The 11,642-nt window shown below is 34.5% G+C and overlaps 1 protein-coding gene across 50 annotated transcripts; it reads left to right on the top strand.

Annotated features, from left to right (window-relative positions):
* The first annotated feature begins 4,808 nt into the window (after positions 1–4,808).
* LOC113282133 lies at positions 4,809–10,933 on the top strand. Of its 50 annotated transcripts, none has more exons than XR_003326621.1 (12): positions 4,809–5,096; positions 5,250–5,288; positions 5,374–5,425; positions 5,539–5,590; positions 5,734–5,784; positions 6,167–6,224; positions 6,687–7,423; positions 7,501–7,574; positions 7,651–7,753; positions 7,854–7,918; positions 8,776–8,913; positions 10,105–10,933. XR_003326621.1 is itself a non-coding variant. In XM_026531076.1 (7 exons), exons 4-7 carry the CDS (start codon positions 7,687–7,689, stop codon positions 10,213–10,215), a joined length of 381 nt encoding a protein of 126 aa, XP_026386861.1. In that variant the 5' UTR covers positions 6,985–7,029; positions 7,339–7,423; positions 7,501–7,574; positions 7,651–7,686; the 3' UTR covers positions 10,216–10,933. The 50 variants fall into 50 exon arrangements, 2 of the variants coding, with proteins under 2 accessions (XP_026386861.1, XP_026386860.1); XR_003326620.1 differs by having other exon boundaries at positions 5,712–5,772; XR_003326628.1 differs by having other exon boundaries at positions 5,707–5,772.
* Positions 10,934–11,642: the final 709 nt, after the last annotated feature.

Raw genomic sequence — 11,642 nt, 5'->3', positions numbered from 1 at the left:
ATTTTCAGTTAGAATTATGCTAGCTTAAACTCTTATTTAAGATAGACTAGAATTATTGTTTTGATGTTTGTCTTCTGTAAAACTCATATAGTTGGGTTAGCATCAATAGTTACGTCAAAAGTTGTACTCTTTTTTCTTCGTTCAGGTTTTGTCCCATGTGGTTTTCTTGACAAGGTTTTAACAAGGCAACATCTCCCTGACGTTTAATTCAAAATGTTGATATTGTGCTCTTTTTCCTTGTCCAAATTTTTCCCCAGTGGGTTTTACTGGTAAGGTTTTAGTGAGCCAAATTAATTCAACATGGTGGTCATCCAAGGGGGAGTTGTATAAAATTTCGGTTATTTGGTGGATTCCCACCATTGACTAGGTCATTTTCTAAGACCAAATCAACATAACCATCCCTTAGTTATTTGGATGTCATTTTGATCCACATAAGGTGTGAACACAAATATAGTTTTGTTCACTTATGGTAATTTATCTACATCTTGGCTCTATGTTGACTAAACTACATCAACAACTTCTGCAAATCATCTCGGGAAGGTAGCAATCCATGACACAAGTTTTCAATGTGTTGAAGAAGAATGCAGACTCCGCAAAAGTATTTATCGAAGACAATACTGCTTGTGCAACACAAAAAAAGACTTCATCAACTATCCAACATCTTCATGAAGGCACAATAATCTTCTACATCCTAAAAATATGTTCATCAAAATTGGGAAGTCTCAACTCGAAGATTTGCAAGACAAGATTCAACTGAATTACTTATCGGGGGGAGCATCATAGTAAAAGGTATTTTACTGGACTATCACGTTGTACTATTTTCCTTCGTCAAGGTTTTTTCCCATTGGGTTTTTCCTTGTCAAGGTTTTAACGAGGCAACATATGCATGTCCAACTATGTTCTAGGTTTTCTCATAATTGTACTATTTTCCCTTCAATCAGGTTTTGTCCCTTTAGATTTTTTCCTGACAAGGTTTTAATGAGGCAATTGCTTAGATACAGTGGTCATCTAGGGAGAGTGTTATAAACGGATGTTTATTAGGTAGGTGCCCACTTTAGTGGGACCCCATTACTTGTGGACCAAGTATGTAAACTCTATAAATAGAGTCCCAAACCTTTGTAAACACACAAAGATTAATGAGAATTCTCTCTTCATCTCTCCCTCTGCTTTGTGTTTCTTGTTCTCTGTCTTCTATATCACAATAGTTATTAGGAATATTAAGAATTTTTAGTTTCAAGCCATTTTGATCGCTCATGTGTACAATCTTGAAGCAACAATTAAGCCTTCGTTGATAATAGGCAGCCAATCCGTGGAACTAGATGTTTTTCCATGGAAACAACTTACAGTAGTTATTTGTTCAAAAATTCCATAGAATTAGGGGCTATAAAAATCCTGGCCAAATTGGGGTATAGTATACCCATTTTGTTCTCAACCGTAATAGTGGGTTGAGGGGTGTCTAATGTGTATTAAGTTACCTAATTACCCTTCCCTTAATAATAATTAAAACTACCCCTTTTTGGTTTTAGATCCAAACCTTATTCTTTTCATACTTCTTCCTCATCAAATCTAATGATCAATTCCTTTCTCCTTCTCTATATTTTATCGTTTTCAAATGAAAAAAATCGCCAATTAGAATATTTCATTGTTGATTAATTCTTTAAAACTCTATCTAGTACTTCAATTTTATGTGTGCATGTCAAGTTAGATTAGAGAAATCGAATTTGTGAATTTGCAGTTGCGAAGCCGACAAGGTGTTTGTTCCACGACCTTGCCAACTTTTCATGTTTAGATTAGTCGTTGTCTTCTTAGGTTGAATACCATGTCGGCTTTTCATATCTGGAAATGCCATTTACAGGGTCGACATGATATTCAACCTTAATACCATGCCGACTAAATGTGTGTTTTAACCGTCGTTGGTTTTGAAAATTTTACCCTGCCGACTAATGTTTGTGTTTCTGAGTCCATATAATTATAAAGTCGGCATGGTATTTGAATACCACCCTATCGGCTGCGTATTACTCGACACTGTATGGATTATAGACCCTGCCGACTAATTGTTTGGAAAATCATTTGTATTTCATGTGTTCTGTTTTGTTATAAGCTGGTATGGTATTTGAATACGACCCTGCCGACTATTGTTTAGTCGGCATAGATTATAGTTATCGACCCTGCCGACTAAAGTTAGTCGTTATCTTCTTAATTTGTCGACCTTGCCAACTTTTCATACTTTCAGAACTGAAAGTGTAGATTTCTTCTTTAGTTTTAGTATGATGTCATTCAACAGATCTGCAATACCCTTTTTAGAAGTGTTTGGGTAGTGTGCTTTCATTTCATCGCGAAAGATATTCTCAAAACAATTTTTTTCATCAAAAATCTTCCCACATAAATTCAATAAAAAAAATATTCATAACTTAAATTCATAATTTCAGAAAATTTTAATCTACTCAATTAATTCATCTAAACTCAATTAATTAACCTAATCAGATTTTATAGTGTTAATTAAATAAAAATGTATTAGCCATTTTGAAAATAAATGATTAAGGCGTGTTGTATTTTACCTCATAATGACCTGGGTTTTGTCCCAGTAAGTATAGCCCAATTTGGCGAGGATAAAAATTGCCACTTTTTTAGTTTGATTATTACAGTGCTTCAAATGTGAATCATATGTGGAAGCACTATAATGAAAACCTCTGCCAAACCATGAAACTGAAGTGCTCTCTCCTTGTGTATAATTTGGTGAAAACCCAACTGTTTCATAAAAGTAGCAAAATCCAACCAATTTACTAGAATTAGCTAATAATAATTTACCTGCTCTTTTGTTTCCTAATCAAAACAAGATAAAACGACAACTGATGGTGACGCCGTGACGGCATATACACTTTCCAAAGCAGGCATACAATTAGCTACGCCTGTCAAGCAGGCGCACAATTGGTAATACAACTAGCTATGCCCCAGAGTCAATGTTGCGAATTGTGGTCATTGGTTTTCCATCACACAATTATTACATTTGCCTTGGTGTAACTTTAGAACTCTTGTGGGAATAGATTAGTAAATAGACTGAGACACGACTAACGAAATCTTGAGCTCTAGATATTTTGATTACTTCTAGTAGCAGTTCTGGTGGCATATTCTGCAATTGATTATCATAAAATTTTGCAGAATTGACATCAAAAAAGATCAAAAGCGGAAAAGAGAGATTAAACTAGTGAACAACCGCAACATATCTTGGATAGAGAATGTACATTATACGCCACTCTACCATTCAAACTTGTTGTAGGCTCTATACTTGCCGTCCAATGTCATTTTGAAAGAAAAGTAAGAACAGTTGAAATTTGTAGTCAAGTTTGGTAAATGAATCCAAATGAACCCAAGTTTAACGAATGATTCCAAAAGACTAGGAATAATCCAACAAATAAATGTATGGGAAACTAAAAATTAAAACGTATACTTAGGTGATCTATTATTTCAAATTTGTTTTTACATTCGTATTTTTTTCTTTCTTTTTCTCGGATGGAAAATTGGACATTGATATTCATGTCTTAATGCTCTTGACATGCATCTTTTCTCCTACTCTATAGCAGGTTGAGAAGTAAAATGGCCCCACACTTTTGACGTGATGAAAAAGAGGGAAAAGAAAGGCATTATGCATTTGGATCGAATAATGATCCATGAACTTAAAGATAAAAAGGGATGACATGTGGTGTAGTTCCAGATTCGACATTTGGCAGAGCACATGTAAAGAAATTAGAAAAAATAATCATCATCTGAATTTGGGTAACTAAATTTTCTTGACATGATTCATAGAACGGGGGACTGGATTGGATCATAGGATACAGAGTCGGCATCATTGCCATCGGACTTGCCAGCTTGAACTATAACTTCGTTGACGCCCTTCAATCCCAAATAAAGAAGCCGGGTTGTGTTTAACAGGAGTTAATTTCATGGAATTAGCCATTTTTCCACGAAAATAACGTTTTTTTTGTTTTGTTTTGTTCTTTGTTTTTTCTTTTGTCATTTGATCCAAATTCTATTTCCGTAGAATTTTAGAAAAAATACGGTCTAAAGTATGTTTTAAACTCAATTCTATGAAATTCTATGGAAAGTCTTTCCTTGCTTCTTCTTGGATACCAATTCCATGGAAATACTTTACATGAAATTGTTTCTTTTCTGTGTTATCAAACACAGCCTTAACCCAAAGTTCAAACTAATTTTACATAAAAATGGCATGGTCACTGAAATCTTGTAAAGCCCGAGAAAATCACCCCTCAAGGCTCGTTCTTCAACAACAAGACATTCCTTTTTTGATTGGTCAAAGAAAAAAATTCATTGAATTGATAGTTAAAGCAAATATTTATTGAAAAATGAGGTACTTAAGAGGATACCTCAACCCAATAAACATAACCCAAAATAAAAAGCACGAAAGAGAATTGAAGGGGAATAGACAACCCAAAACAATTAATAAGATCAAGAATAAAACATCCCAATGTGTTATCATCATATTCTCCATTAGATCTAATATTTTTGTGTACTTGACCCAAAAGAAAGCTTGAAGTTTAACATTTCTAATGATGCTTATAAAAATTTTCTTTTTGTTTTGGAAACTCTTGCATTTCGTTCTCTCTATATGCACCACCATATTGCAAATGGGACATCTAACTCCTTCAAAATCCTAAGCTCCTTAGACTCCACGTTGAACGGTGACCGTCACCCTCTCACATAATTACTTCGTTTCACTTTTCGCGAAAGGAGAGAAAAACAAGAGGTTGTTTCACAAATAAAGAAATTTTTGTACTTATCACAACAACAAAAAAAAAAAAAAAAACACGAAAACAAAAAAAAACCTAAGAAGAAACCCGCAAAACAAATTCTTTCTAGCTTTGTCTTCCTTCTCCATCTCTTTGTACATTGTATTTGTTTTGATTCTTCGTTATTAGCTTTCCTTCTCCATAACCATAGTTCCCAACTCTTCGTTATCAGTCTTCCTGGAAACATAAAAGAAAAAAACAAAAAAAAATTATTCGAGTTTTCCCTGCTTTCTCTTCACGAACTTACCGCTCGATTTTCTTCTCTCAGTGTTCGATGAAGGAGATTAAGTGGTACTTCCTCTGATTCTTCCGCGAGATGGAGATGTAGAGTAGATAGTTTTGGGGGTTTCTCTTTAAATCTTCTTTTGTTGTTAGATGGGGTTTTGAGACTGTTTGTTTTTCTTTTCTTTTAAGATTTTAAGAAGGGGTTTTGTTGTGTTGTAGGGATTCGTTGATGGAAGGAAAGCTTGGGTTTTTGATAAAGTGGATTGCAAACAAATTCAGTTTTTGTTTGTTTCTCTGAATCAGTAAACCTTAACCCAATTTATTTATTTTTTTACTTTTGCAGGTACGATTTTGGTCCAAGATGAGTTATGGAGAAACCCTAATATCCATTCAAGGTGATTTTACTCTTATTCTAATTACTGATATATCATAAACCCTAATTTCTCATGGTTTTCTTCTGCAAAAGGATTAGGATTTTGTTTAATTGTTCTTTATTTGTTGATTTCAGTTTATCTTATTCGTTTCCTAGCCCTAACCTTCAAACGACGTCAACAAATCAGGTTTTGATTTTTGGTTAATCTTATTTTTTGCATTTTGATTGCAGCTTGCAGGGCTAATCCTTTTTTTTTCTCATACATGGCCTTTTTTTTATTTATTTTTCCTCATACATGGAAAGTTTAGAAAGGCTGCTAAACATTCGCAGGACCAAGGAGTACCAGCCTTTGGATTTTCTCAATTAACAGTAAGCAGCAAGGTCATTAGTTTGTACTTAAATGTACCAAATATATTTTTATATTCGATTTAGGGTTCAGCCTAAGCTTGATATTGATTGATGTAAATTGCAGTATCATGCAAAAGGATTTTATGGGTTCCTGTTTTGATATTAGAAAACTGTTTTATTACATATTAAAAAGTAAGCATCATAGAGTTGAGCACCACCTTATCGGCAAAAAAACTTTGCATAGAAAGTAACATTACTGAGCTTTCTCTGATTACGTAAACCCTAAGTTGTGATTAATTAGCGAATTTAAGATATAAAAATTGCAGCTTTTTCTGATCAATACCTGGGTTTGGTTTTCTTAGGTCTGGGGATTTCAATTGGATTAATTGATTAGGGGTTTGATTTTTGAATTTAGGGTCAATACGAAATAAACAAGGTACCTGAAGAGATGAAGCACAAGACTTGATTGATCGGTAAGATCATTTCAGTATTCTTAGTTTTAAATGTGATCGTGGTTTTCAATCCTATGAATTGTGCTTTTGGTTGATTAATCTCTTATTGTGTACAGGGGTTGCATGTGATTTATGTATTATGTTTAAGTGGTATGTGCATCTACGTACATAGCCCCCATAAAATATGAAGGATGTGCTTTGCCTCTAGGTGTCCTATAGAGATATATGTCGTTCTTGCTTGAAATATTATAAAAAGGCAGAGTAAACCAAGATACAGGCACGGAAGCACCATATTCCGTGCGTAGGTATTAGGATTCCTCAGTTAGTAAAATTATTTTTACTTTATCTCAAAATATAAGTCTCTCTGTTAGATCAGGAACTCTATATGCGGATTCCATGTTTATCTTATGAAGTAGTAGAAAATCAAGCTAACTTTATATTTTTGTACTTATATATCTTATCCATGATTTGTATCTTACGCAGTGCTGCGGATGCGATAAATTTACACTTTCTGCTGGGGAGCTTCATCTGACACCCCTAATTTAGCCATGAATTTCTTATGGCCTATTTACGTACCTTGACCTATGCTTTTGCAGGGTTACACTGAACTAATGAAGCTGAAAATGCGTAGTGTTCGACAGGAAATGCTGCTTTAGATGTGGGACGCACAGGGTCTTACTGATTGATACTAACTCATTTCTATAATTACTACAATATAGTTATGTTTCCTTTCGTTTACTTCGGCCAATTCTGTATTTCATCTCATTTATTTTCTTTGCAGGATTCGTGATTGTTTGGAGCAGCAATATGCAAAAGACATTACTACGTATGATATGCATCAACTTTATGGGGCTCTTTAGATAGATCTGAATGTTTTGAATATTTTATACTCATTGCCAACTTGCCTTGAGTTTTCAGTGTACTGACTGATTTTGCAACAATGAGATATGTCGATTCAAGAAGCATTCTAAACTGATGAAATCCGTAGCACCAAGATCTTTCATATCTTCAAATTATGTTACCACCTGGGTGTAGTGTACATGTTGTGTTGAAGCAGTAATTATTCATTTCGTCATATAAGTTTTTAGTTTTCATCATCTTTCGTCGTTAATCTACACTGGCATTTGCATTCCAGGTTGGGTATCAACAAAATGTAAAGACTATTCAAAGCAGACATTAAAGCATTCTATGGCATCCGGATGGAGTGCACGAAGTGAATGGTATGTTCTTTAGATAGACAAATATATCGATAGTTTTGTTTTTTCCAGAATAATCAACTAAATCTTTTGCATTGCAGGTAACAAATTGTACATCCAATATGAGGCAGGCATCAAAGTATTTTGGCAATGGAATGAGTGCATTGAGAAAATGGTATGTAAATTAGATATACAAACATATAAATTGTTATTTTTTTCAATATAATCAACTGAAAATCAGTATATGACAGTGGCATCAGGCATTCAACTACCATATATAGAACAAAATGACAACTTTCAACATCCTATTACCATGGAGGGAAGCGGGTTCAGTTTCCTTATGGATTTATTATGGTTGATATATTTCTAACTCCTCAACCTTTTGCACTTCGTATAATTCGCCACCTCTTATGATTTATTGGTTGCAATCACTTATTCTGTTTCATGCTTGCAGGTGGCACAACAAGCTTATCCAGTGTCTTAAAGAGACGATTGAGCTTTGAATTGGAAAGCCTAGCGGTGAGTATACTGGGGCTACTTGGGTTTCATATTTAATTAATAGGGCTGCTTTATACTTAATACAAACATTTTGGTCATAATGTTAAGCAAGGCTATTCTCTATCTTTGTATGTTTTTCTTTTGGATTGTTTTTTTTTACTTGGTATTCATATTTATTTCAACATATCGGTTTTAAGTTAAGTATAGCCATATCTTACAATAGTCTAAAATTATCCTTTAGTTCCGTGTCGAATACAATATTAATATACACTTGGAGCGATTAAAGAGAACTTAGGTCAATGAACTCCCTAAACATGCCCAGAAAATATACATTAGTTACTATAAAAGGCTGAAATATATTCAAGATTTTATGTATACTTGATAGAAGTTCGCTTGGCAATTTCTCAGGTTCGGGATTTCAAGCGAAACAATTTGAACCTATCTTCCCATCAAAAATGAAGAAGTTCAGCAAATGCGAGCTCAAATTCATGAACTGAGCATGTGATTCTAAATATAAATGATGTACTTCTTTAACCTTCCTAAACACCATATAGGATAATCATAAGAATGATATGTAGTCTAACCATCTTATTATCAGCTAATGTTTATATGTGTCAGTATTTTCTATACACACACTACTACGTTATTCCACTGTAATGTAAAACTCCAGTGATCGCAATTTTGTTAAATAGGATATGTGCTTTTCTTATGATTGTAAGTTTGGTGGTGTGGTTAAATATGATTTTTTTTGTTTTTGGTTGAAAACCTCGAATAAAAATCTACTGAGTAGTGAGTACTCATTATAAAAATATGTAATATTTTGATACATTGATCCAGTTAGATCAGAATCTGAATTGTGGGTTTTGTAAATTCAACAGATATCTGCAGATGCAAATGAAAGACTCTCAAAATACCTATCAGAAGTGTCTAGAGTTGCTGCTCTTCGTTCTCAAAAAAAGGACACCCCTCAAGGTGTTCTGTTTACGAATACTAAGCTCGAAGGTTCTCTATGTAAGGTATACAATACTATTCACTCGGTGTACTAACCATTTCATATAAAGTCATCAAGGTGAAATTGACAAACTACGGTAGTGTACCTTACATACTGATTTTCATAGTATCCTAAACGGAAAAGGCTAGGAAATGCATGTTTGGTGGATTAAGTATGCAAAATAGCATGCAAATACAAATAAAGGCTAAGAAACATTTGCTTGGTGGATTCATTAATCAATGTCTTATTTTCTTGGAGGATTCATTTTTCTGGTGTCTCATATCTTGAAATTCTGGATAAGCATTGGTGGTGCGGTGGGTTTCATACTAAGTTGTGAAGAGATCTTTGATCATCGAATATTTTTTGCTTTCATACTAAGTTGTGAAGAGACCAAGATAATAGATAGCTACAATTGTATCAACTTAGCTATTTAGCTACAACCTAGGAATCTCTAGAGGCAATGATTACTATTTTTCAATGCTTGAAAGTAGTTACCAAGAGATTTTTCTGCCAGATCTTCTAATAGGTTTATTCATTTATTATTAAATACATGTTATGGTGCTCATATTTTTTGTTTATCTATTCAGAGAATGTGCTTAGAAACGATTTGGTTATTTTCTAACCACCGTTCACCGTTGTTAGAAGCATTAGAAGCATCTTAAGAATATGCCTACAAAAACCAATGATTTCTCCAAGCTTTCTAACAATAATATGATACCGAGAATTTCTTGGCTATTTCAAATGAGAAATTAAGCCTACCAATTTTGTTATGGAGTTCCTAAAATGAAGTGCTAAAGGTTTCTGAAAATGGCGGATTTTGCAATATATGGGTTTCTTCAGTTTAAGATACTGGCCTTTTGACATTTAGTTTTTTTCTTTGTACTTGAGGGAACAATTTTTTTTCATAAGAGTATTGAACTTTATAGATTAGATGAGGGGACAGAGGGAACGAATTTACTGAGGCCTACAGTTGGTCGAAGTGTATGTGTGTGTTTAATCATCTGCTTTCTTTTAACGGTCTCTCTCAATTTCTGACACAAGGTAGCATCACCGGCTTTGATATTTCTTTCTTTAAAGTTAAATATTCCCATCACCTGTCTTTCAACGTGTGTTTGTATGTATTTATATAACTGCATGTGATTCATATAACATTTTTGTTAGCTTTCAGATTATTTTTTCTCATTGTCATATATATATATATCTTTATTTCATGTAGATGTTACGGGTCTGCGAAAATAAGGTTATAAGTTATGACATATACATTAGGATATACGGTGAGGTGCCAGGCAACACCGAATTAAAAACTCTAAGGGATAGGGCAGGATGAAACCTCGAGACACCAAATGAAAAATTAAAAACCCCAAGGGATGGGGCAGGATGAAGCATCGTGACACCAACGGGGCGAGGCGAAGCCGATCCATGCCAAATCAAAAATCCAAAGCGACATGGGGCAGGTTGAAGCATCGCGACACCAACGGAGCGAGGCGAAGCCGGGCCATGCCAAATAAAAAATCCAAAACTACTGGGCGAGGCAAAGCCAAGCCACATCAAATCAAAAATGCACCGCGTCGAGGCGAAACCGAGCCACACCCACACCAAATAAAAAATGCACCGCGACAGGAGATGGAAAAACCGTGTGACACCTAATCGAAAATGTATCTTCACAGGACGAGGTGAAGCCGAGGACGAGGTGAAGCCGAGCTACAACAAATCAAAAATCCAAAACAACTGGGCGTATGATTAAAATAAAAAGATGCCCGGTGCGTAGCACGGGCCCAAAATCTAGTCCTAGTGTGCAAACGTAATTGGCCTCCTCGAAGATCTAGTACTATTTGTATGTTGTGCCATGTCAAGTCTTTGGAAAGAAAAGAACACGGGGCACAATAAAACACGACACACTCAATTTTATAGGATATCACAACACGACATGCTTAGTATGCTCCAATATGTTTTGTATCGATCCTGTTTACACTCCTAGGAGTTGTCCATGGTTTTTCGAATGCAAGATCTTAGACTAATCGTCCAACGAGAGATTATTCTCTGGACATGGTGTAGACAATGTTATACATCTACGGAGCTCTGTCAAAATTTTGTTTGAAGTCTACAGGAGCTACTATTAGGAAATGGTTGCTTCATGTAACTTTCTGGCAATTGTGGAAGGAACGTAACAATTGATTATTCCCGAACAAGAACATCTCTTCCCATCAAGTGGCATGTTATGTCAACACTTAAGTGTCGGATGAGGATTTATAACCCAGAAGTGGTTGTTCTCTTTAGAAATCAGGTTTATAATTGGGACAATCTCCTTGTTTTGCATCCATTATAATCAAGCTTTTTGTGTATAACCTTTGCATAGAGTCTTTTCTTCTTTTCTTTGGATTCGTTTGATTTTAAATCCTAGTAATCTTTGTATATTTCCCTTTCTGTTTCGACATACCTTCCAATTTTATTTTATTTTATTTTTTGGTTAGACGTATTACAAATGGCCTGCTCTGGTATCATATAGAAGTCCCTGGAGGACATGACTAAAATAGTTTAATGACTTCAAAGGATAAGATTTCCCAATACATATTAAACACAAAATCTTACACTAACACACAGTGTGGTAATATTTCTACCATAACTGCTACTAGAATTACTAATAAAAGGATGACTAAGATAATATTTTTTTATTTTATTCTTAAGCGAAAACAACAAAGGAGAAAATAACAAATTGTCCTAACTTATGACATGACTTCTACAGACTTAGAAAAT

Source organism: Papaver somniferum, chromosome 5 (assembly GCF_003573695.1).
Source record: "Papaver somniferum cultivar HN1 chromosome 5, ASM357369v1, whole genome shotgun sequence".
Lineage (NCBI taxonomy): Eukaryota > Viridiplantae > Streptophyta > Magnoliopsida > Ranunculales > Papaveraceae > Papaver > Papaver somniferum.
The sequence above is the reverse complement of the archived record's forward strand: the minus strand, read 5'-3'. Positions and strand labels throughout refer to the sequence as shown.